The sequence below is a fragment of the Sylvia atricapilla genome, chromosome 9, assembly GCF_009819655.1.
Source record: "Sylvia atricapilla isolate bSylAtr1 chromosome 9, bSylAtr1.pri, whole genome shotgun sequence".
Lineage (NCBI taxonomy): Eukaryota > Metazoa > Chordata > Aves > Passeriformes > Sylviidae > Sylvia > Sylvia atricapilla.
Window position 1 is genome coordinate 14,726,127 of NC_089148.1, and position 27,251 is coordinate 14,753,377.

Genomic DNA, 27,251 nt, shown 5'->3' on the forward strand with positions numbered 1-27,251 from the left:
CCCTCAAAAGGTAGCAAAAAATGGTCACAGTGTGAATGTGCTTGACCTTTTGTCTTGGACTAATCTAATTGTGTCGTCTTTGTGTAATCAGCCGGTAAAGGTCAGTGCTGTATTTAACATGGGGGCCCTTTAGGTACTGAATTTGCCTTGCAGTGAATTAACTTGATTATATTTCTTTCAAATATGTCAGAGACCAGGTCAGTTTAACCCCCTCTGTGCTGCCTGGGCCCATGCCTTTGTTTCCAGTTCCAGGAGATGGCACCGAGGAACAGTGTGGCCAGAAACACACACATGGGCTCCCTCCTGCAGTTATGGCCACCACCACCATCTCTCCCACCTTCCCAACAAGCCAGTTGTCAAGGGAGACCAAGTGTACTGTAAATCAGCCCGAAAAGTTTGCAAACCAGGACACTCCAGACCGCAGGGAGGGAGGGGTGAGATTCCAGATTGAATGCAGTAGGGAAAAAAAATAATAATTCAAAAGACTCCTTTACAAACATGAACCTGTCTCAGTGGAACTCTTCCTTACGACTCAACATTGTCACAATCAAATAGGACATTACTCAAGTCCAGGTTAACGTGTCGCCTCCGCCGTTGACAGATAAGGTGTTCTCCATATCCTGCAATACATTATACATTTTAGAAAGTAAAGGTCTGTGCCACTACCAGGGGCAGTGCGTCGGAGGCGTCGGGGATGCCACGGTGTGGAGATGGGCAGCTTTCATCAGGCAGTTCAGCTCAGCTGTGCCAGGGGACTGCACAGAGGGGAAAGCAGCCTCAGCTGATCCCCAGGCTTACCCTTGGCCCTGAGGCAGTGGTGAGGGGCTGGGCAGCCTGCCCTCCTGGAGGGAGGGAGGAGAGGCCGGTGATTCACATCCTGCAGAGGTACATGCACAGGACATTGCCACAGGGCTTGCACTGGAAGAAGCCCTAGGCCTGGCTTTTCTTTCTTGGCACTGGAAGTAGGGTAGAAAAACCCTCCTTTGCTCTTCAAACACCTCTCTCCTTCCCAAGCCTCCTGCTCCAGGCAGGGCTACTGCTTGACTCCAGGGTCTTGGGCAGGTCATGTCTCATCACCTGAAGACTGCTTTCCCCACTTGCTTCCCTCTGCTGAGCAACCCTTACAAGGCTGTGTCTAGAGGGAAAATGCCTCAGGTTTGCAGCTGTACTGTTGCTGCCTTAGAACAAGCTCTCATCACCCAAAGCCTCACCGCTTTGGTCCACGGTGGCACCCACACCAAGCCATCTGCCTGCATGCAGGATGTAGAAAGCCCTGCTGACCCCACCTGTAGCACCAAGAACACTGTCCAGCACAGGAGACAAGCCCAGAGAGCAGCACTGGGACTTGGGGGGGAACAGGCGTGTTCTGCTCCCTTGGATGCGCATGCCTGGAGGGAGAGCAGGGCAGCATCCCCAGCGCTTGTCAGGGCATCTGCGTCGGAGACCTGAGTGCGCCCTGTTCTGCCCCCCCGACCTTCCTTCTCACCGAGTTGGGGGTCAGTGGTGCTCCTACTACATCAATGATCTGGTCCTTGGTATCTCCCTTGCCCTCCTCGATGCTGAGCCCTGTCTGGCCATCTGGATGGGCACCTTCCACGCTGAGGGGGCCGATGCTCCCAGCTTTGGCCAGGGCCTCGTAGCGGTGCCGTAACATCTGCAGCTCATACTCGCAGTTGGCAAAGGCTTGTTTCAGCTCGTACAGCAGCACCAGGTCGCTCCGCAGCTCATTGAACATCTGCACAATCTCCTCTGTGGGCATAGGGTTGAGATCTAAGGAGAAAAATAACCTGTTAAACACCCAGATCTACAACACTACAATGAAAAATCCCTATAAAGGTCTCGGCTGCTCTTTCATTCCCACAAGGATACACCAGGAGTCTCGTTCCAATCACATGGATCGGTAGCAACTGGTATCCCTGAGGGCTACACACGTCTTTTTCAGGCTGTCCTTTGGTTCTGACCAAGGACTAAGGGTAAACCTGCAAAGTCCAGGACTCCAGCAAGTGAAGGATAATGGAAGACCAGATGACTGAACCTTGCCATCCACTAGGTCACATGAAGGGAACTCTGCCTTACAGAGAAATTGGATCAACACTGCTGCAAAGGGCAGAAGAGCTCCTGCTGTTGCCTACACCTTCACCAACAACAGGTGGACAGGCTGAGCTCTGTTGCCTCTCTTATTGCTCCTCCCAGGGCAGGTCCAAGGCAGAGAACTGCTCTGCTGCTGTGTTACAGACCTGTTTGTGGCAACAACACACCTCCACACATCTTGCCTTCTGCTGCACCCCACCATGCACACACACAGAGCCAGGAAGAGCTGCAAGTTCCACAGAAGGAAAGGATTAAGCTTGCAAGTTTGCCCTGATACACAGCATGGCCCCTGTCGGCAGGGCTGCCCACATGACCTCCTCCCTGTTGGCACTGTGCTCACCCCCACAAAGCCCGGGTGTGGTTCTGCACTTTAAGGTACAACAGGGCTGGAGCTCCAAGAGACTCTCAAGATATCTATGTTCTGTAAGGCAGGAGTGGGGAGTCAGGAACCCCTCCTCACCCTCATGGAAAGTGAGCTCCAAGAAGCACTCACATCTTCCCCCAGGCTTCCCTAGCAAGCACAAACAGCAACTCCCTTAGTTCTACAGCAGAGAAAGGAAACCATCCTGGCTGAGCCACTTTTCACCAGTCACAGGAGGCTTTCAGAATGGCACAATCTCTGAGACAACATATCGAGCCATAAACCCAAAAAACTAACAAGACTTAACAGAAGTCAGTGCTGGGAACAGGCTCAGTAATCTCTTGTTAATCATTAATAACGTTTCTATTTTTTCTTTCTATTTTTCTCTTTTCCTACCTTTAAATATCTTTACCTTTAAATAATACTGTGCGGGAAAGGGATCATCAGGTGTCTAATCAAGAGACACTGCATGCTGGGACCTGTAATACCTGCAAACTGTCCCCACTGCATGGAGAGCAGCTGCTGGCCATGGGCTGCACTTCTCCCCCTCTAGCCACGAGCAGGTATTGTACATGTTAAGTGAACCCTTCTTTCAGCTGCTAAGACACTCGAGTTCAAGAGTGAGGGATGTGTGTTTACTCGCCTTTCAGCAGAGATGCTCCAGATTTTCACACAGCATGCAACCTATAAAGGGGGGATGAACAGTCCCAGATGCATTTTGGACTTGCCACCGTGAGCAGTAAATTAAGAGGAAATGAAGCTTAAAAGCAAGACAGGGCAGCCCTGAACAATGCGTGTGCCGTGGTCACTAACACACTTAGAAGTACCTCTCCCGGCAAGGCTGAGATTTGCCTTCCTAATACTGTGCTGCCTCTCTTGATGGTTAAAAAGGCCCAAACAAGAGAGAAACAAAGGCTCTTTTAAAAGATTTTTCTACTGGGAGGAAAAAAAAAAAGCCCTATGCATCTTGTTCTGGCTTTTACCCTCTCTTTTTTTAAAAAAACACATAAAATATTTTAAAAACCATTCACATACTGTTATTCAAGAAACTGGCTGTATTACTAGGGGAAAAAATAGCCCATCTCGAGAACAAAGGCTAGCTCTGTGTGTCTCTTTCTCTCTCGTGTGCCCCCTTTACTCACCTACTCCGAGTTCCATCAGCATCTGCTCCAGGGCTTTAATCTTCTTCTGTCCCACCGAGCTTGGCAGTTTCATCTGGAACACAAAGGTAACAGAGCCACACAGCTCAGAGATAGCCCTCACTCACAGCCGTCTAGTTCAAAAGGCAAGAGAGCTTTTCTTTTTATAGTGCAGGGGGAACAAAAAAAGAAAGGGAGAGAAAGGAAAATCAAGTGGTAAGAGAGGGAGACAGGGGCTGAAAGTTTTCAGACTAGGTCCGAGGGCAGGTATTGAAAAGCCCGGTCGTGAGGGCTTTTATTTTCTCTCTCGTGTGTGTGCAAGACACGCTGTTTTACAGTTTCCATGTGTCACTGAATTAACAACAAAAGTTCTTCTTGGCTTCAAACCCTCTCCTGCGGTGCCCAGCCCATCAAAGGGCTCATTTACACAGCGGCTAATGTGCAATGCTGCCCTACTTTATTCGCTTTAGCCGGCCTGATTAGACTCATGCGCTAACAGACTCACTTCTCCTTTTACCTGCTGAGCCCCAGACCTGTGGGATTCATTTACAGAGCAGGCTTTGTAACAAAGGGGAGAGACAGAGAGAGCACAGTTACTTGACTGGCGGAAGTGTGCACACACATTTACATCGGAGCTAAGGGGCTAGGTGAGAGAGGAAGCATCAGATGTGAGCTATGAAAGGGAATTGGAGCTGGCCAGGAGAGGAAGAATGCACACACTTAGCAGGGTCCTTCCTCTGCATTCATTTGGGCTCTAGCAGGAGTGCTAGCTGCTCAGACCAAGCATTTATTAGATTATCAGCAGCACAAATGCAGCTGGCACAGTATGGCAGGGAGAACAGGTTTCCAAGCCCTGCGGATATATCCAAGAAAAAAATGAAAGCACTCAGCTGTGCTAGAAGACGCACCAGGAAAGAAATGGTTCTCAACACTGCATTGTCAAACGCCTTTCTGCACAGGCACAGGATGCTCCTCCATATCCAACCCTGGAAAGGTGACCTCACACCTCACCCTGGGCATCCCAATCACCAATCCAAGTTGCCTGGCAGGCCACTGAGCAGCCAGCAGGCAAGAGCAACCTACAGCCATCCTGCACACACCACTTACTGACCAGGGGCTCAAACCTTGGCCAAACCTACCATGGGTCTGCAACATGGCTGTGAATGACCTAAACAAAGAAACATTATTATTCCACCTCAAAATTGGCCTCCCAGGGGAGCTCACTGGAGGGCCTGTGGTCACCTTACTTCCTATAAGCCACAGGCTGAGGTAGCCCAAAGCAGGCAGCCCAACAGCAGTCTCCCAGATTAGACCCATCACATCCAGTGTTCACTGCCTCAACACAAAAATGCCAAGAGGCTCCATCTGGAATTCCCTGATTGCTCTGAATGCAGGAGCACTGTGTGCACACACATCCCTAAATGGTGAGAGCTCTAACCTTAACTCAGCTATGGCTATGTCCCATCAGCTGCTCCACAACACCAGTGTAGGAGCTGTGGGAAATCCTGCCTTCTCCATGACATCACTTCAGCCAAGAAACCAGAGTATGGATGCCACAGAGCACCCCAGGGGAATGGGTCTTTCACAGTATATGCTGAGAAGCACCAGGTCCAAGCCCCAAAATATTTTTGACAGATATTACCACCACAAGAAAGACTCCAACAAAGGACCAATAGGACTATCAGGGGAGGATTTCTAAGAAACCAGCCTGACCCAGAGAATCCAACAGGAGCACTAGAGGAAAAACAAAAAACACACCTCCATGCAAACAGTTAGCACAGGTGAGGACTATAGGATGCCTCTGCCTTTTTTTTTTTTTTTTTTCACCCTAAAGTTCTTTGGCTTAGTGCTGGGGTTTCTGCACAGCAGTCAATTTCATACTTCTTTCCTACTTGTAAAGAATCTAATTCTTTGCAGTTCACCACAAAATGATTGTTTTAGCAGAAGAAAGACTGTCAAAGCTATCATGTATTTGGATTTCAGTCAAGTCTTCAGCCCAGAGTCTCAACTTGAGCAGAACCTCACTAAAAGAGGTTTTCCAAGGAGCTCTGCTGCACAGACTACCTGCACAGGCTCTGCTGAAAACGACAGGGTAGAGCCCTAAGATAAGGCAGCCCAAAGCACTGGGACAGGGTATGTTCTGTTTATTTGATGGGTGCCATGCTGCAGCTGGCAGCAGCATGCCAAGGAAGGAATGGTCACTTTGCACTGCTCATCAGAATACTGAGCAGTTAGTCTAGAGGATCAGGATCCCTGAAAGCAAGAGGATTCAGCCCAAAGAATTTTTCTTGCCATGAGGAATCGTACAGAACATTTAAATGGGTGATATACCCAGCTCTGCCTCAGCTTGGGGCTGTATGGGCTGACCTAGTCAGAAGGCACCACTCTGAACTTGGGGGACACAATGAGCCAAACATCTCCCTGCTGAACAGCTTGTGGACAGACAATACTTGTGTGACTATCACAGCCCTGAAAGTCTGTCTTCACCCCTGCCCCAACACCAGACATTGGAGTCTTTTTAGCCAAAGGCAGGATTCTCTATTTTTAATTTCCCTTCTGGCAAAAGCATGCTGGGCACCAAGCCAGCTTCAGGAACAAAGGACAGGAAAAGTTCATCCTTGCTTGGGCTAGGTAGACAGACAGGAGGTCTTGGTTTGTTGGTTAGAGGAAGAGCTCCTGGGAGGCCTCCCCTCCACTAGCTCAAGCAACTACTGGCAATGCAAACAACCTGGCAAAGCCTTCAGCTGTGATGCTGTGCACATCTGGATCATGTTCCACAGGAGTCCGGTCTTCACTGACACTCTTGAAGATTAGAGGATGGAGCAGGGAGAGGCAGGACAAATTAATTTAACTTCAAAGAAAGGAAGACTAGAGATGCTGGGGAAAAGTGGGACTGTGAGTTTAGTTTAAAACCACATCAATTAAGCTTCCTTTTAATTCAGGCAGGAGGATCTGGCCTGCAAACAGGAAGGCTTCATTGGTTTCTCAAAGCAAGAGTATATTTTAATTTTACCATCATTAAGAAAATGTTATGATTTATGTGGCTGCTGTCGGACTAATATCTTTAGAATTTAGCTGGCTAAGCCAATTCATCTCTAAGACTGATGAAGGCTGATTGCTCTCTATGCAAAATGTATTAAAACTAAATGAGCAGTCTATTACTCAAACGCTGCTGATAATCTGTTAGCCAAGGTCCGTTAGTTGGGCTGCCTTGTTGCAAGAGAGAAGTCTTCATGCTCTGTACAGCTCTGATAAGACCAAGCTCACTTCAGGAAGCCCTTCTTTGTTTTGGTCTTTCAAGCAGGTATCCAGAGAAGCAGCACAGTGCTGGAAGTGGTGATCACTTGCCCCTCATTCCCAAAGAATGAGGCAATCTGCAGGAGCCACAAGTCCCAGCCAGTGGCCTAGAGAAGAGCTCTCTGGCTCATGATGTCTGCATTGGGATATGTGGTTTCTGTGGGCCATATCTATGCATTAATGAAAACACCCCTTCAGGCAGCCTTACTGCTGACAGCACAGCTCCTGGGATGTTCTTGGTGCTGTCATGGATGGAGGCCTCCACAGGGGCTGTGGAAAATTATGTTCCTTGGAGAACTCCAGTGAGCAACCACAGCTTCCGAGGTGAATGGCATTTGCCCTTTTCTTTCCTTCCTCATAGTAGACTATTATTGTTATTTATTATCTTTAAAGTCCCCATATAATAATAATACCTGGGAAACAGATTGCTCCCGTCAGAAAACTGATTAGCTGGGATTTTTGAGGTTACTATATTTTGGATGCTCTTCTCCTTTGACAGCCTCTCCCTACAGCCCTCTTTGCAACACCAGCCTGTGCTTATAATTACACCAACATCACTTTTGATTTAAGGACTGTAATCCTTTGTCCTTGCTATAAACAACCTGCACTAAACACATGAACTGTGTGTACCAAGAGAAAAATAAAGAGCTACAGAAAATTGCGAGGCAACACCACAAAGCCACAGTACCAGAGCCTGCCTATGCAGAGAGAAGCCTGGGAAACACAGCTTCTGCTGGAATGTACTTGGTCTGGGAGGCATGGAATACAGGGCACTGATCTGCTCTGCTCTCCCCTGAAGGAGGAGGACATTACTCCAGAGTTGGGTCATGCAGTTTAAAAACATCAGAACAGAGCACCCACCAAACCTTCACAGCAAGGGCTGGGACTGGGGTGGACCCTCTGCAGTTGAATTTCTGTACAGGATCTCACCATGGAGTACCCTTGAGGTTTTACATGATGCAGGGGTTTTATTTAATGTTCGAGGCATTCCGCCAACAAAACCTTGCTAATTCACACTAATGACTAGGAGACCTACTGCAAATTAATTGCTAATTGGCAAAATTCATTAAATGAACAAACAGGATAAAAAATAACTGAAGATATAGCCTCCCCAAACAGACTCAGTTCATTTATTTTTGTGTGCCATTCAGTGTTCATGATTTATGCTAATACTTTTAAGCATAGTTGTAAATGTATTTGAATCTATTTTAGTAGAGTAATGAAGTCTAAGTAATAGCAGAGCTTGCAACACAGTCCTGTTATGCCTCACAGCATCACCACCTGGTAGGTAGAGACTGTCATGGGGATCTGCAGTAGGGATGGAAGAGGTTTGCAGGATCTACAGATTCAGTCAGGGCCCTTGAGTGATTGTATCTGTGTGTGGTCATCTTAAATGTCCTGCTCTCTATTCATCACTTTCCTCATAAACACTCTTTTTCTGATGCTCTCAACTTCCCACTCCTCCCCAAAAAATCTTCTTTTGTGCTGAAACCTTTTGTTTGGTCTATCACCAAACTACAAGGTTTATAAAATTAATCAGTGGTTATTTGAATATTTCACATGTACCATCCCTGATGCCGCACTTTATTTTAGTTCAATTTTAATGTAAGCTTCTCCTTAAAATCAGCTGTCCCCAACCCTAAATAATATAACTGTCCTAAAAACATTAGTCCTAAAATCTCCATACATTTGACTGTGTCTGTACAGCTGTAAACTGTAGTTTTATGCACCAGTACCAGTAGTGTTCAGCATTACAATACAGCTCACTGGCATTGAAAACCACCTTCCTTGTAGATTTCAGCAGCAAGAAAACTTTCTCATTAGACATTTTCTTCATGGATATCTTTAGAGTACTGAATGGTTTCGTGGATTTCCAGGAAGGAGTGCTAAAGTTTCAGATGAATAATGTTTTTTGCATTTTCTGCCTGAAGGTCAAACATTCCTGGGCTGCATGGCTCTACTCTGCAGGAGCAGAGAGCCTCCATTCCGGTACAGTTTTAAGACTCAAGGAAGGAAAGAACCATATTAAATACTTTCGTCTGGAATTTGAAAAATCTCAGCTGAAAAATTCAGTTTTAGATATGAACTTCCACATTTCTGAAATTCTGAAGTGCTCCACTGCATGGAACTGAGGTGCTGCAATGGAAGGTAGATGGGCAAGTGCAAAGGATATATGCAAAAACTAGAAAAGTGTGAAATTGCACAGGTGTTCTCTGTCTCAATGAACATACACACTTCCCTCTGCCCTAGCTTGCAGCTATGGGCTGTGTCTTCTGTCTGTGCCTGCTGATCTGCCACATCAAGATTTTGCACAGGTGAAAATAAAGAGTAAGACCATTATGCCATCTCTCCTGTGCCCTGTAGGACATTAAACACAGCCATATCTCTGGAGTGGCACATTACCATCAGCTTGCTCCATCAGTGAGGCTTGGTGCCAAATAAACCAATCTTTTTAAAAGGAAATATTTCTATAGTAACTTATGTAAATGGTTACTTAAGGGATTTTTGGACTGTGGTTGGACATACCTCACAAATTCCCAAATCAGTTTTGCAAAACTATCAATTCGGTACTTGCATCCTCCTAGTAAATTAAATCAGTTTTACAGGAATATACCTAGTGAAGGCTTTGTCAAGATGAGGGAGGCCAACAGATACCAGAGAAGCCCAGCACACCTAGGCATATGGCAGAGGAGCAGCTCACTGATCCTATAAACATTCATGCCTCATTATTCACCTGTAACACTGATTCAAGCTAAGATTTCCTGAAGGAACCAAAATCCTGGGGCATCAGTGTCTCAGCATGAATGGTTTTCATCAGTGCAGGCAAAAGGGTCTTCAAGGCTTTTATACTCTCCCACCCTTTCTCCTCTAGAAAGGGGGTACAGATTGCTTTCAAACAGCACAAGTGGCCTTAAATTAGGGCTACTTGGAATCCACACAATGATGACTGAGAACCTGGAAAGCACCAGCTTTCTCCCCATTTGACACACAGGCTATGACAAGAAACAAGACACCTGAGAGGACAAGAGGAACTCACACCTTGCCAGGACTGCCTGCCATTTTGAAGATGGACATCCTCTGGCAAGCAAGGTATTATCAGCTGCTTACCAATCCTGAGATTCCTTGTCCTTAAATTCCTTTTGCTTTAAAAATAGTGCAAGCCTATAAAACAAATGCAAAAGGACTACAGAAAGTGTTTGCATAGGAAAAAATAAGAAAATACATGGTGCAGAAGAAAGAACTGCACAGACATTTTTACTGGGGGGTATTTTATGCTAAAAGCACATTACCAGAATGACACTACAGAAGTTTGCTTTAAGCAGATCTGCAGATTCCCAAATAGTCCTACCCCTGCCTCTCACTACAGGCATGGAGACCAAGCTCAAACCTGGAGAGGTGGCTGCAGAAAATGGAAATGGCTGCAGTGTCTGAGCTCCATCTGACAGAAACCAATCAAGAGCACAGCAGTGTGTGCTGTGACTACAGGGAGGGCCCTAAGTCAGGCCACAGGAGAGGGAATTCCAAGGACACTCTACCATAGTACAAGAACGTTATGTAAACTTCCAGATCAGACAGGAAAGTGTAGCAACATGTGCATCTAGTCTTAAATTGATGCTGCTTTTCTCTTAAATAATTTAACTGAATCTCCACTTACACAAATACAAACAACCACAGTGACTAATTACAGTCCGATCATTATATTGGTTACACTAATGAAAGAAAAAAGTGATATATATGGAGCTCTGCACATGTTACACACAATAAAGCTGGCTGATGGATGATACCCAAGACTGTGTCACTATGGGCACACAAAGGTAGTAAAAAGCTTCTCAAACCCAGGATTGACAAAGGTCCCTGAGGCCTCATACTGCACGGACACTGTTTGGTACTGGATGATTCAACTAAGCAGCAACATGGAGTGTCCTTTCCAGAACTGCAATTTCTTTTAAAGATCTTGTTCCTGCACCAGAGTGATCCCACTCCTGTACCCGGAGTGCTGTCCTTATACCTGAGAACCTACTGAGGCTTTGGTCCAGATGCTCTCCCACATCCATGACCTCCACAAAAAAAAAGGTGATGGATGCATTTTCTTTCAGCAATTTAACATTAAGTGTCTTTTGGTTTAGCTAAAAACAAGAATGGAGGAAAAAATGTGTTGGATTCACCTTCTCTAGTTCATTCAAGATTTTGTATCCTTTGCAGTTCTCTTTAAAAATAAATACACCAATATTTTCATCTTTTTTCATTCTCTACAGACAGGAGTTTGATTAGGAAATGCACCAGCACTCTCTTGGCCCTAATTAAAGGGCATGCAATACAACAAATAGATGGCAACGCCACAACATGAATTCGATCCAGCCTGCATCATTTCTTCATAAGTTTTATTCACAGAAATGAGAGAACTACTTCCTTTCTACACCTCTGTCAGACTCCCCATGGAAATTACTCCCAGCCACTCTCTTGTAGAGTGCAAAACATACAACCTCACTAATGAAAAATTGCTAGCAGAAGCAACAAGCACATCTCAGCTAACTAATCCATGGGATGTTCAGACCTGGAAACATAAACTTTCCCCACCTAATAAGGGTGTGCTGATCTCCATGCGATTGATGTCAGAACGCCTTGGAGTGCAATCAATACAAAGCAAATAAATAATTAATTGTTTCAAGTAATTAAATTTATCAAATCCAAATAAGAATAACTGGTATTTTATGGAACTGCTTCCAAAAGCTGAACCTCTGAAGGGACAGTATTGATCACAGGAGGACAGACAGATGTGTCACATGTTCACTGCCAGTGAGGTCTGGGTTTGCATTAATGATAGGGAAGGAACAGAGCCAGCAGCCTCCAATGCAAGGTAAACAGCTAGCATGCTCAGCCATTTAATTATTGGTCAGATCAAATACAGAGAATAAACATGTCTAAACACATACATACAATCCCATCTTCCTCCAGAAATATCATTCACCTTGGACTTTCAGGAAGCACTTAGTTCTCATTCCAAAAAAAAATATGGAAGAACTCACACACATGCTTCCCCCACAAAACCACAGTAAATTCTTATTCATTAATCAGTGCTAAAAAAGTGCTCAGAACACTAGTAAATATTTAAAAGCTGGTAAGTGTGAATATTTGAATCAATGGGTACTAAAGCTCTACTTGTAATTTTCCTGCCTTCTTTCTTAATTTGTTCAACTGGCAAATTGTCTACAAGATCCTGGTGTAAGCAGATGGAATCACGCTGCTTGCTGGAAGCCTTTTCTGAGGGGAGGAGGCCAGCTTTGAATGACTAAGCTGGAGCATCCATCAGTCCTTTCTGCAGACTAAGAATTCTCCAAACATCTTTTCATCACAGGGTTTTGTTTTGTTTCCAGATGAGACACCACTCAATCAATTATCTTCCAGTTCCTTCACTTCCAAACCCATGACAACAGAGCAAGGACACAGACATACACCTCAACATGCAGGAGTGGGTACAAACATCCACCCTTTTCCGTGCATCGCCTTCCTTCTTAAAAGCACTGCTGCGACAATTCAACAGCATTATCAAAATCATTAGCTAAAATCCACAGACAGGGCTGAGAGAAAAGAACAGCTTAAAACACTGCAAAGATGTTAAGTATGGCAAAGTCAAGTGCTCTGAACACAACAAAGGTTAAATTTAAAAGAAAGCTGAACATAACATGGTACAGAAACTGTGGTGGAATCAGAACAAACTCAGTTCTGACCTACTGAAGCAACATCATGCCCAGATCACCAACATGTGGCTACTGTTGGTTTGTCTGGATCCTGAAAAAGATCCAGGTCCAACAACTCCTATTTTCCTTTCCATCAGGCAGATCTGCAGCAAAGCATTCCTTCCTCATAGCTCCCTGCTTTCCCTTTAGTCTTTTCTTCACTTTTCCCTGTTCAAATTCCCTACACATCTCTCTTTTCCTCTGGCTCTTTGGCTGTCTGACCTCCCAACTGAGCAGAGCTGGTATAACAGGAAGTTTTCCAGAAGTAATGCTTAAGATTAATAATACACTTCTGAGATGTTATTTTCATAACACAGTTTTACTAACATCAAATGCAAAGGTCTAAAATTCTTTTCAAGAAACACTGGGAAGGCTCACCCCTTTCCAAACACCTTCTACTGCCTCCTGTTCTCAGTGGCACCAAGGCAATACACTGCCTTGAATTAAGAGGAAGCTTTTCATAAAGCCCAGCTTCCCACTGCCTTAGAGAAACTTGCAGTCTGTGCTGTCAGGAGGCAGAGGGAAATCCCATGCAGAGCAAGGGCATGGGGGCTGTGGCCTTCTTTGCCTGTGGCCACAGTCCCATGGAGAACAACGGGAGGCTGAGGCCAGTCTGACAGAAGGCAGCTTGTCGAAGTCACTGCAGAAGATTACTCTTCAGCGTCTGCTGAAGGAGAAACTTTCAGTTATGAAGAATAATGGCCGTAAGTGACCATTAATCCTCACAGGGGAAAAAAAAACAGTCTTCAAATTCAGCCTGTCCATAAGATTGTGTAAGCTGTAACGACAGGGGGAATTTGAAGAGCCATGGCTATTGTCATAAAAACTACTGGGAACAAATTAAGTTGAATACGGATTCCTAACTTTTTCTTCAAGGACTCATTTCTATAAATTAATTTTAACTTGGATTCCGGAGTAATTGTAAATCCTCAGGAAAAAAAAAATCTCTAATCAAAGAATAAGTGCTATTATCCTGGGGATGATATGGTACATTTTTCACACATGACAGAGGTTGAGCCCTGATCTCACTGCAAAATCCAACTTCACCTAACCACAAAGGCGTAAAGCACGGTAGCAAAGTATAAAATAAAGGAGGCCAACAGAAGCCTTTAAGTGAGGAACAATTAAGGTCTTCAGGCAAAAGAACTTGCTTCAGGACAGCACAAGCTTTTAGAAATCATTTATCAATGTGCTAAGGGCACAACATCTTATGCTGGATGTTGCCAGTGTATGAATTTCCAACACTTCATTCCAATTCCTCACTTAGTCCTGGTCAGCCTCCACCCTGATCAATTCCACACCACTGGAGTTCAGTGGTTTTGCCATATAAATCCCACAAGTAAAATAATTTGGATTAGCATGGACTGTCAATTCCGTAACATTTGGCACTTCAGCACCTCTTACCAGTTCAAAAGGCTTGTACTGACCTCATGTAATTAATTCTCCCCATCATGCATCTGTGAAGCAAGTCTGATAGCTCCTGCTTTAAAAACAGGGAAGGCTCAGATAAGGAAGCCAGGTGACTGGCTAAAAGCCCCAGATGAATTCATTTTTCTGGGTTAGAGGTAGGTTTCACATTTCCAAACAGCAAAGTGTTGTTTTTTCACCTAGATCAGTGATGAATCAACTTTTTTAATTCACAAACCACTGGTAATTCTAAGGACAGTATTCATCTCCTTAAAAATTTCAAGAAGAACACAGAAAGTTGCTCCAGGTCACTCCATAAGCTTGGATACTGCTAAAAGATGCTGAATCAGACTGCCATAGCTCAGCTTAGCACTGCATCTTGTGAACATTAAAGGGAACAGATAAAAGCATGTAGCACCCATTTTCATGAAGGCTGGGATTAGAATTGCCTGTTTGGTGCACAAAAAAGGCTGCTGGCTTTGCCAGATAGTTCCATCACTGATTCGTGATTGCTCAGCTTCTCTTCCAGAGGGGGTAAAAAAAAAATAGAAAAGATCAACCATTACTTATTAGTTTTCAAAATCCAAATCAATCTCCACAAATTACTCTATTTATCTTAGTGTCGGAGAACACATCTGCCACGTCTCAATAAATCCCAACACTTGCACTGCAGTCTTGCTTGTCTGTGGACTGTGATTTCCTCAAGGCTGTAGCCCCTCACTCAAACAGGTATCCTGCAGATAGTGGCACTGGTACACTGAAGGGGCCACTCAGTGACCCTGCTGATCCCACCTCTAACACACACATGCACCAGGACATCAAAGCAGCATTATCCCAAACACGTTTCTATTAACCGCCAGCAAAATCTGAAACCATTCTGATATCAAAAGAACATTCCATAAAAAGAGTCTTTTAAATTTACTATGCCAAGTGAGGATGCCAGGCAAGGAATGTATTTATCCAACTTTGCTATAATAAAGCAATTAAAAGTCATGGTATTTTGGCTAAGAAAAAAGCAAACAGTACTTGTATGTGCACACAGGACTTTGCTATCAAAACTTCTCTGAAAACATACAATTGACCAAGCAGGTTTAAGTTACCTGATATCCCAAAATCTGTGGCTAAGAGGCAGGTATCAAGTCTTGCTGATATAAGAAAGCAATACAAAAACAGCAAGTTTTTTACTCAGGAGTATCTCTGCAACAGACTGAACAGAGGGGCTTTTCCAGAAAAAATGTCTTCAAAGATAATGTAAATAGGAAAGCTAAATACTCTATGTGTCTCAGTTTTTTTGAAAACACAACCTGAACATCCAATTCTTAATCATCTTAACTAGATGATTTTTAAGGTCCTTTCCAGCCCAAACCACTCCAAAAGAACCTCTCAGCTAGTAACACACGTGCTTCAAGGGGCCCATTAGTTCTGGCTGTGAGCTCTATTTGGACTAGACAGCTCCATTTGGTTCTGTTACAGGTCTAATAGCAGAGCAGGAACACTAGTGACAAACACCAGCAAGTTCAGGTGCCTCTGCAAGGCAATGAGTTGGCTTCCACAGAGCCAGCATTCCAGGTTTCTGAGTCTCCACATTTATGGAATTCCTTTCTTATTTTAGAGGCAAGAACTTGACTTTCTTTAGCTATAAAAGGATGAGGAGAGAGCCAGGCAAAGTGAAAGACATTAACAGAGGTCCCATAGGAATAGGACAAGAGCCTACCCTCTGGCTCCGCAGCGTGACACCTGCAGATTTGAAGTCAGGAAACTTGATGCCAGCAGTCTCAGGAACAGCCTGAAAGAGATTGAAACAGGATGTGTTGATGGAGGAAACACAAGATTTCATACAGAGACTATCTGAAGGGGAAACACTATTTCCTATGACAGAGAACCACCTGCCACGGCCACATGCCAGAGTCGAGGCAAGAGGAAAATCCCAGGCAATGGGGTTCAGTGGGAAAATCCCAAGCAATTCATTGAGAAAAATAGCTCCAGTTCAAGGCGTCTTTGGAAAGCTCAAACATTTTTGGTCGGTTGGTTTAAATGTATGGCTCTGCACAGAGACTTCCATCCACACCCACACAGAAACCCTGACCCTACATGATATTCATACATATTTGCACAGTATCATCCTTATCCAACTTAGGCCAATTGCACTGATCAAAACAGCCCAGGACTTCCCTAAATCTTGGCTTTTGACTGTAAACTCTCTAAGGAATGAGCCGAGAAACCTCTGATCTGTACAGACATGAGCCAACTAATGAGGGTGCAAGGACTGCCCTCTCCCAGGGAGGCCTGCTGTTCATACATGTTTTGCCATTTGTCCACTCATTAGACAGTTTTCTTTCTTACTTCATATTTTAAACATAGCATTAAAATGCATCAAACTTCTAATGCTTCTGCTACTAACTGCAGAGCATATAGCTGCATTTCAAGGAAACAGAAAGAAATAAATGCAATCCCTTATAAATCTATGCTGATGAGCAAAGCAGAAAGTGAGCAGACTTTTAAACTATTAAACCAGGCTATCTGTGCACTGAATGGTTTGGGGTCCTCTGAATGGGTCAGCAATACTTATGATTCAAGCTAAGAATAACCACAACCTCTGTGAAATACATGCATAAATGCATTTTTCCAAAACTAAGTCACCTCAAATCTCCCCATTTCTTTGGAGATGGCATTTGCCTTGCTGCTCCCAGATTTCTCTGCAGAGAGGCTCTGAGGCTTGCTCTTTGTTCCAGACAGGGCTGAGACAGCCAGGGCTGCCCCAAAATCATAAGAGTTGCTGAAGGACTGTGACTCAATTTCTCAAGTTCCCTGCCAATAACTCTCACATCCCTATCACTATCTCTAGGTCTTAGTCTTGAGGTGGCACCCTACAAACCACTCTGCATGGCCAGATATTAAGATTATTTCAGTTATCTGTTGTCTGTCCAATAAACAGAGGACCTGGGAAAAGATTCCTAAACATGATCATGAAGGAAAAAATATTCTCTAACTACCATCAGGATTAGTGAACTTGTAGAGATCACTTTGATCTTTAGTAGGATATAGCCTCCCTGCTTGCATTATTAGAGACAAATAAGGGTGCAATGAAAAACCAATATTCTCTACTGCCTTTGGATGAAGGCTGGCTTCCAAACTCCCCAGACTGCCCCTCAGCCTGTTGCTGAACACCCTGACACAATCAGTGTGGGGAAATCAGCTTCATTGCCTCAGCCAAGCCAACTCTGACTTGCATTCAGCAATAAGCAATTAAATGGGTTCTTTTGCCTCATGTGCCTGTACAGCCTGTACATGCTGTAAACGCTTCAACCTCAATTGACTCTTTGCTAAATGATTTTCCTTTGTTGAAATGATGCTGATGCAGCTCCCGATTCAAATTCTTAGTTAAAATGCAATTTTTTTCTTAACATTTCCTGGCTATAGTTGGTAATTGACTCCTAATGGACTCTGTCATGGTTGAAATGATGCTAGTGCAACAACAGAAACTGTTTCTCTGCCCACCCTGGTGTGCCTGTGCACTGCATGTCTGCACATAGGCCCCAGCCAGTATTTAGGGGTGGACTCCCTCAGCTTGGCATCCTCAGCATCTTTCCAGCCCCATTCTCAAGCCCTCTTTCTTTCATTACCATCAATGACAAACTGCTTTCTTTACAGGGAGATATGCCAGCCATGGCTGAGCTTTCCCAGAACAACCCTTAAGGGAATTCAATGCACAAGGTGCCCAGTGATATTATACTCATCACACAGCAGGGACACACATGGAACATGACACACCAAAAGAGTGTTTTGAGGAAGTGGTGGCCATTAGGCACACTTCAAGCAATAACTGTCTAGAATTCACTGCTTCTCCCCCCTCTCTGTACAGAATCTTTTGGAGAAAAATGACACAAGTGCTCTCTGTTCACAAGGTTGGACGGACAGGAATTCCCAGGGACTCACTGGAAACATCTGAGATTTTTTTAACAGCCCTTTCCTACTGAAGATGCTGAATTTAGATCAGTCCATGCTGTCCTCCTCTTTCCAGAAAGGGAAACTGAGGTAGCATCAAATGTGAACTGAAAGCTGTGTTCTGGGCTCCTTAGACTGCAGCTCAGCTCATGGAGAAATAGCAATAGCTCCCAGAATACAAGAATCCCACAGCAGGGCTGCTCTGATCACAGTTAAGGATCAGGAGAGGGGCATGCATGGAGCTTGGGGAGATCCAGGAGCTGGGGAGGAAAGGCAAACATGAACTAGACAAAGAAGGCAGGTGAAACACAATGGGTTTGTGGGCCAACCCTACACAGCAGTAACAGAATACACTTGGAAGAAGCAGAGACATGCTTCTCCCTACCATGATGCATGAATGGTTGGCTTTATTTCATCCCTTTTCTCAGGCAGGCAAAGACTTAAACTAGAATTTTTCAAATGGGGAGAGACTGAGAGCACACTAGGAGACTCTGACAGTGGCTGCCTTACACCAATCTGCCTTCCAAAGATGTAACCAAAAAACATTTGCCAGAAGGCAGCCAGCAGTTACTCCCCCGACCCAAAAGGGACCTGATCCCCATAGGACTGCTGCAGAAAACATGTTACCCAGCCAGAGTAAAGGGCAAAGGGGAGAAAAAAAGAGAGAGAAATGTTTACAGGCTTCTCTGTCTCCTTCTTCTGTGGCAGCTTCTTCTTGGGAGCCTTGCGCTCAGCACGCCTCTGCTCAGTGGTGGTGTCAGCAGCCGTGATGAGCTTCTGCAGGTCTTGGGTTCTCTTTTCTCTCTCTTTCTTCCTGGTTTCAATTTTGCGGAGCTCCTGGATGAGGTATTCTTCTTCTGCCACCTGCAGACCAGAGCACGTCAGGGCAGTCAGAGAGCAGAGGAGGCCGGGCAAGGCAAGGGGGCCATCTACCGATAACAGCCCTGCCCTGGGCCAGCCCGGGAATGATTTTATGCTCCTGTCTAACTTCTTTGATTTGTAGAGCATGTTACACTCCATAACCTTACCCTGCACCCATGGCAATGCCACCCTACAATCTGGCACGTACTGTATCACGACATTTGCAATGCACCCTTCAACAATCCATAAATTACTAATCCCATCTTCCAGAGACCAAAAGCAAAAACAGAGGAGTTAAAAAGCCAAAATATACTGTAGCTGCAAATAGAGTGTTGTGAAAAGCTGCTTCCCCTCCCCAGACGTAGTGCATAGAACCCAGAGCAGCTATGCCTAGTACTGACACCTATGAGGGGGAGAAGCAAAGTAAGTCACACACGAATAATTTATCCTTGGAGGAGACTAACTGCAAAGGATGATCTCCTCCAGCCTATGGAGAACACACTTTCTTAATCTCTAAACTGTAGGACCATTACATAGCTTCAACACAGAGAAGAACTAAGCATGTAGATTTGGCCTTTGATGTTTTCTGGAAAGATTTTTTACTCTCAAATAAGTAATTCTCTCTCCACAAGACTTTGGTACTCATAAGGACTTTGAGAATTTGCTTCTATCAGAGGACTAATATAGTCAGTGTCACTGAGAAGGTCCTGGCAGTTACCAGAGACCATTACTCTGCTCATGGAAGTCTTTCTCCAGGATAATCAGATTTCTCAATTACTGTCCCTTTAAACTCTTTAAAGGGACATTAACCTAACAACAAAAGGTGTACTCAGGTGTTGCTTTTTTCTTGTCCAGCCCTCCTTTACCCTTCGCACCCTCTGGCCTGCGTCATACGCCTACTGATTCAACTTATCAATCTTCTGGAGAAGTGACGCTCTCTTCCCCAAGTTACCTGCTCTGGTGTCCTGTTGTAAAGCCTTTCCAGCTGTTCCTTCCTTCGTCTCTCATGGCCGGCATCAAAGACTGGGATTTTTAGGTCTGTGCCCGGAGCTGCACGAATGTTTGCCAGCTTGGCACAAATGTGGTAATACCGTTCCTTCAGGTCCTCCACTGACCTTCTCTGTGGAAGACATCACAGGAGGACAACATTATGGAAGAACTAAACAAAATCTTGTGCAGTAGCCACCTAAGGACCACTGGCTGAAGGATGTGACATACAGTACAAGACAGTGCCTGGGAGGAAGGTCAGCAGTGACCCTTGCAGGTGCCAGGGCAACAACAGGGAAGGAGGAATTTCTGAGTGAGCTGCATGAATTAACTGTCACGGGTTCACAGCTACTGCTTTATAAACACCCACCAAAAGATTCAACAGCACTGAGGGTTTAGAGACAATACAGCAGTGAAGCATCTTGAAGATAAAAGGATGCAAGGAAAGTTGGGAGGGAAAAGCCTGTGAGCAAAAAGCTGCAACAAATGTGCAGGTCTCCGAGTCGCTCCAAACAATGGTCATTCATGTCACAGCCAAGAAGGTATCAGCTGCATCAATTCACTGCACATAATTTCATGAAGTCTGAGCTGTGTTCCATTAACCCAAGCACAAAAGATGCTTGGGCTTCTCAGCTGGGCATACTCTTGTTATTTTACTTTGTTACATGCTCTTCATGTGAGCAATTCAGAGGATAACAAAAACAGCATCTGGAGCTGTCCTGTAGATGTCACATAATTCCCTGTATCACCAGGAGGCATGGAACCAAAATAGGAGATTGCCAATCATGACACCAGGGCTGCAATTTCAGGCTGCTGATGGTCCATGTTTCACAGCAGAGATGATGGAAACATGCACCATATCAGACCACACGGCAGGATCAGCACCAGGGCAAAGTCCCAGCCTGCAGGGTTCATTGGCAGACCCTTCTCCAGGGGCCTAGACTGAAATCCAAAACACCCAGCCTGCTCAAATAAACTCCCCAGCCGCTTTATCTTCAAGGAACAATGAGCTACTCTCTTGGCAGGTGCAAACCTTCTAACTTTCTAATAAAACACAACAGGGAAGGAGAACAAGTCACAGTGGATTTAATTACAAACAAAGCAAGCAGCAATGCCTTTTGCTGGAAATTCAATATTCCTTGCTGCCAATAATTCATTATTTTCCCCTAATTAAGTTGATATAGAGGGTAATTTGGTCTTTCAAGTGCAGAAAACCCTGCACATGCCATAGCAGCAGGTTGCTAGCAGCAACTTGGCCCCCAGGACTCACCTTGAACTGCTGGTGATCATAGCGGTCGTGAATGACCACAAAGCGCAGATCGAAGCGCCGAGCCAGGTCAAAGAGATGGTCTGTCTCAGCTTTGGTCCATGCATCGTCATGGAGATACATCTGGTACTCCTGCTCCGAGTAGACAGGAACCTGCACTGTCTGTGGAGGGAAGAGAAAACCATGGTAGCTCTCCTGCAGCACTGCCCTCCTCACTGCCAAGACACCTGAGCCAAGAGAATGAGCCCAGCACTGACAGGAGGGGGCTTCCAGGACCCTGAGCAATGCGTCCTGATAGGAAACATGATGAGCAAGCCGAGGACTTGATATGAAGCAACGTGTGATTCCAAGGCCATAATGTGACACTCAGGGAAGTCTACCAGGAACTACTGCCTAGGAGGCTGAAATCTATTTCAGATAGCTGACATAGGCAGAGGTCAGCAACCCACATCCTGACTATGGGTTTCAAAATTTCAGGCTAACATGACAGTGAAACCAAGATTCAGCCAGCCTCCCTGCATTCCTCCCATACAGCAAAACCAATACCTTGGCACAAAGTGCTCTGACAGTTGACTCTTTACTTGGGTTGGGACATGCTCACTTGTTCAGGAAGAACAGGAAAGGCAAGGAGCAGTAATGCCCAGCCTTTAGCACACCGTCTGCTTTGATACTCAGACTACTTTCATGTTTGGCGCAGACAGCGTCACGAAGATCTGAAAAACTGTGTAGTGTACAACTGAAGGCCATAAACTTGGCAAATAAATTTACCCCTCCCTTCCCCACAGATCTTTTCCCCAGCAGAATAGCAGAGCCAAATGACAGTCCAACTCTCACAGCGTCCCAGGTGTCTAAAAGGCCAAGCCTACACTACTGTCCCCAGCCAGGAACTGCTCTGCAAGGGCTCTATCCAGAACACAAGTGTCACATGACTACTAAAAAACCAAAAAGCAAAAATACTTACTATATTAGGGAAAATTCTAGCATGTGGTAAAGCAAAAATGTAAATAAGCCTGTGCTTTCCTCCCTTATTCCCCCTTATTCCCTTCCTCCTGCAGCAAAACTTTGCTCAGTCTGAGGAGGTCCTGCCTCCAGAAGAAAACTGTGTGCATCCAAGCAGCAGATGTGCTTCAACACCTCTGTGGTTTTGTGTCCTGTCACCAGGAAAGTCATCCTCATGAACTCCATATAGCTTGGAGGAGCATTTCTGAGCCTCCAAATAACAGTTTCTTTAGGTCTACTGCCCTTCCTCTATCACTTATACACAGAAACTGAAAGGTGAAGCAGATCTCTTGGGGATGCACTGAACCTCAACCTTCAAGTACGATTTCCACTGGGAGCAAAGCCATCTTACCAGACACTGTAAGGATGTCCCATGCACATCATGAAACAAAATAATTTCTAGAAGAGCACACACACATGAGAAGGGCCAGCAGGGCCCCCTGCAGTGGATGGAAGGGAAGGAAGCCTCATCAGACGAGAACGCAACAAGAGCAAAGACACTTCCAAAACACTTCCTCACCCCCTATTCATGGCTGCTCAGGTGAGAACCACTGAGAAATTGGAAGGTGGGAACAGATGGAAAGCTTGAGCCAACCACAGGCAGACTGTACATCCAAATGCAATATAACCATGAAAAGGCAAATATGAACCCCTGAGAGGGATGTGCAGCAGAAACTGGCAGTATTTCAACTATACAACAAGAATACTGGCAGGAATACCAACTACAACACTACTGATCCCTGGTCAGGAAAGATGTACTGAAATTAAACAAGTACAGAAAAGAGCATGAGTAATGGGGTGGTGAGCTTGTCTTCCCACAGCAGACTGGAAGAGAATGCAGCCTAGCAAAAGAAGTCTGAAAGAGAATCTGACTGCAGGCTTCAAGTATGCTAGATGAAATGAAAGGTATACTCATGGGAAGAAAAGAACAACTGAAATAAGAACAAAGAAATTGACTTGCAAAGAAATGCCAATTTAGCATGGAAAATTTAACCAGAAAATGAAATGGAGCAAAGACAGTCTAGAAGAGCTTCCCAAGGAAGCACAGGGGCAGGAAAAGCCAAGTGCTTTTCAAAAGGAACTTGATCAGTTTATGAAAGGGACTGGATTGTGGCAGGACCTGAAAGAGCCAAGAAGAGGATTCAATGGCCAGAAAACCTCTCTCAGTCCAACATTTCACACTATAAACTCACAAAGTTATGGGTATTAAATTAGCTGAAACGTCTCAGGATCCTGGAGCCACAAGACAGCTCTGTGAAAACATCAGCACAATGCTAAGAGAGGTGAAAATACAAACCAAACAGTAAAAATTATGAGGGGAAATAGAGAAAAACAGCCCACATAAATCCACCCTGCTCTCATAAGTGGAACACTCACTCCTTGTCCACCCATTTCAAAAGAAAGGATATCTGAGAACAAGGGAGTGCATAGGACAGCATGTCACATTACAGAAAACACAGTACACAGCAAGGACAATTTACTGCATCATGTAACACAAGATCTCAGAGGGACTGAACCTCAAAGCAGCAGTTTGAAATGAGCAGAAGAAAGCACCTTCACACACACAGAAAATTAACCTGAAGAACTCATTAGCATGGGTTACTCACAAAGCAGCTTTCTGCCTTGAATGCACCTAGCAAGAATTATTAAACACAAATTTCAAACTAAGAAATCCTTAGGCCAAAGACCACCAGAAGGTAGAAAAATATGTATTTGCCCCATCCGCATACTCTTTCACTAAGCCTTTACTGATGGTAACCAAAAAAAAAAGGTATTGGCTGAGAGAGGGCTTTGCTCTAACACCAGCAAAGCTGCTTTTATACTCCTATTTCACACCCTGAAACAAAGCTCAGTGTACCTGGTGAAATCCAAGCTCACATTTTGGATCTCACAACAAAGAGGAGGGAATTGTACTGGAGACTGGAGACACAGAGAAAAGGCAAAGCAACTGAGTAGTGACCCAGGAGTTTGGGTAAAGAGCTTGAGTGACCAACAGGACAGACTACATAGGAAAACAGGCTCATGCCAAGGGGAGAGAAAGATTCAGGCAAAGGTATCAAGTATGTGAGAAGAAACCCACGAAAGAGCCTGGAAAAGTAAGTAAATTTCCTCTGATAAAGCAAGTATCTGAAAAATTCTTTATCAGTGTCCTCAACTACAGCACCACAAGGATAACAACTTGCCCCTGATACTATGTAATTGTGCATTTGCAGATGGCAGGGGTCTGTACCACTAATCTAAAGGTTACAGCCTTGCTGAAGGCTCTTCTGTCAGGTCACAGTACCTGATAAAGTCAAGGAAACGAGAATCATATCATTAAAACACCCATATGTGATGTGTGGCCCCCTCTGATAAACTCAGTTGAACTCAGCCAAAACCAGTTCCAGCAGTAGAGTCTTAGAGACAATTAGCCTCAAAAAGTTTCACTCAGACAGCTAGGTAGGTGCCTCGACTAAGTGAGTCATACTTCAGACTTCCACCCCAGACATCAGAGGAGAGATACCACAGGAGGCTCTTACCAATGTCCCAGCTAGAGGAAAAGCATCAGTCAGAGCTTGAGCCTTCTAACATATAAGGTCAACCAACCACTTAACTCTGCAGGAAGCCAAGCTTTGTTAGAGCTGATGCTCTGTGGGTAACAAACTTAAAATATTGTATACGGTTACACACAAGCAGAGCTTTTGTGGAATCATGTTAGCACACGGTTTTTTCACTCTTTCAGATTTGCATCATGAAGGGAGTGAAATTACATTATGTTAGCACCCTAACACCGCTCCTTCCTAACTTTGGAGGTCCTGACTTTGAAGTATAAATCTTGATGTAGTTTTCTTTGTGCATAGACATAAAAGGCCCAGGCACTCAAAGCAGATACATCTGGGACAAAAGACAGCAGGAGATTACAACAACACATTGTGACAATTTAATATAAGACGCAAAGAACAGGGGACTGCACCACACTGATACCATGAGAGCAGTTTCAGAGGGAACACAAAGTAATTCAGCATCTGTGCTGGAATCTGGCCAAGAGGTTGCAAGCCACCTTTCTGGCCATGAAGCTCAAGCGATTTTTTTCATACTGAGCAAAATAACAAGACTTATGACTTTTATGTCTCACTCAGAATAGAATACCTTTTACTACCTGAGCCTGTAATCAGGGGGAGGACATTGGTCAGGAACAGAGGTAGATATCACGAGTCCTCCTCACCAAATCCATGACTGCACACCTGAAACACCGGGGTCTCTAGCAACCTCTGACCACATACAAAGCCCACTTCACCCGAATGATTTGGAGACATCAGTCCGTGGTCACATGGCTGCAGGTCATGCTGCAATTCAAAATGCAATTACCAAATCTAACTCAGCTTTCACTTGCTGAAACAATTAACTTCCCTTCTGGACAGCCAAGAAACTGACTGGAAGGGTATTTTCCAGCTGCTATTTATATGCTTTTGTTTGAAAGTGCTCCCACTTACTTTATTAAATCTGGCAAAAGGGTAATCCTTCCCTTCCTCTGCTGCTCTCCTCCAGTGGTAGAACATGGCTCCGTCTTTCCTCGCTGGGTTGGTGAAAGGCATCCACTTCCAAGGCCGGACTTTCTTGGAGCCCAGTTTTGCTTTGACTGTTCGATAACCCTGAGTTGTATCACTTGGCAGCAGTGGAGGAGCATCCCTGAGGTGGAGAAAAGTGCAGGTGATGAGAAGCAAGGAGCAGCCCAAGACAAACCCAAAGAGATTTCAGGCTCGGAACTCTTTCTGCAGATATAAAAGCAGGTGCTATTCCGAGTTGAGATTAAGAAAGAATTAGATACAAAGGGTAAGAGCGCTCGTTTGTCTGCATTAGACTATTTTGCCTGTATCTGATTGATTTCCTATATCAAGCAAACCCCTCAAATTTAGAAGAGAGAAAACAGACATTGTCCATGACTAAGAGAAGGGCACAAGCATGGGCCAAGCACAAAGGGGAATCAGTCTGGGAAGAGAGACTGTGCCTGGTTTCAAGAGGATGCTGCTGCCCTGCCACCAAAAGCCCAGGCCATCCCACAACCCACACAGATGACCATGTGCTCTTACTTTTTGTCAGAATAGAGAAGTGCATAAACTTCTCGGTGCATTCCTTCTGGCCTCTTAAACGTCAATGTCTCTGAAGATTTCTTGGATTTTTTCTGAAACAAAAGAATTGCACTTTAGATTCAGAAATACAAACTCCTGAGGGAACACTGAAGTTGTATAACCTGATGCCCTGTGATGGTTTTTACTTTTATCTGGTTTTAGACACCTTGAGTTTCTCCAGGAAAGTGCCTATTCCTGGTGGAAGACACTGACAGACAAAATGTACCCACTTTCAGTGATAGGGCTCACCAGTACCCACATTTGCTCTTGCTGATAACCCTTAAATTCCAAGCTGAACATCTGGCTGTAGATTGCAGGGGCTGGTGCACTAAGTCTTTTCTTACTAGGCAAACACGGTCCTCCCTCAGAGGTATTAACACATTTAATTGATTCTCTACTTTTTGAGAAGATAATAAGAAATGTCTTCCCAGTTTTTCATAGTTTTTGTCACTTTGATCTTCAGCAGCTTCAGTTTTTACCATCTGTGATTACCCTTGCAGAAGCCCCTTGGCAAAACCCTCAGTATCACCTCCAAGTCCCAGCTCTGCTCTCCCATTTACATGGCAAACAATTTTTTGACAGTTTCTTCATAAAAGGAATTCAGTGTACACAACTCAACCTGGCCCCTAAACCCTTAACAGAACTGATGGTCTCTAAGACATGGTCCAGCTCATGCCCATATAAAAGTTTATCAGTAATCAACTGTATCAGTTGATCAGTTTTAGATTTTTGTACAGTAACAGCCACACTAAGAAGTTACACTTTAAGAGGGAAAAGTTTACTGAGCATTTGGTCTAACTGTACCATCTTTATAACTACTATCCCAGTCACTACTATTACACACTTACTTACCATCTCACTACCAAATTTTAAATCAGAATATTTTTCAGTAGTCGAACTAACACTGCATCATAAGTTGTGTTAAATTCATACAGTCACCTTTATCAAGCAAATTCAAGATTCCACTGAAAAAATAAGTCCCTGTCATCTTGGAGTACAACTACTTTCCATAAAACTTCATGACAGACATGCATTATATCAGCACCTTTT

General features: G+C 44.5%; 1 protein-coding gene across 7 annotated transcripts in view; it reads right to left on the reverse strand.

The window, feature by feature from the left end:
• Positions 1-489: 489 nt before the first annotated feature.
• Positions 490-27,251, reverse strand: part of DMAP1 (DNA methyltransferase 1 associated protein 1) — a 34,221-nt gene continuing 7,459 nt past the window's right edge. For 6 of the 7 annotated variants that reach the window (XM_066324995.1, XM_066324998.1, XM_066324997.1 and 3 more), the window contains 8 exons: positions 26,163-26,254; positions 25,566-25,761; positions 21,097-21,255; positions 19,792-19,959; positions 18,657-18,842; positions 15,748-15,819; positions 3,595-3,667; positions 490-1,770 (listed from right to left, as the gene is read on the reverse strand). In XM_066324995.1, coding sequence (XP_066181092.1) covers positions 1,424-1,770; positions 3,595-3,667; positions 15,748-15,819; positions 18,657-18,842; positions 19,792-19,959; positions 21,097-21,255; positions 25,566-25,761; positions 26,163-26,254 — 1,293 coding nt within the window. In that variant the 3' untranslated portion in view covers positions 490-1,423. The remainder of the gene's footprint in view (positions 1,771-3,594; positions 3,668-15,747; positions 15,820-18,656; positions 18,843-19,791; positions 19,960-21,096; positions 21,256-25,565; positions 25,762-26,162; positions 26,255-27,251) is intronic. The other variant, XM_066324996.1, reaches the window with a different exon arrangement.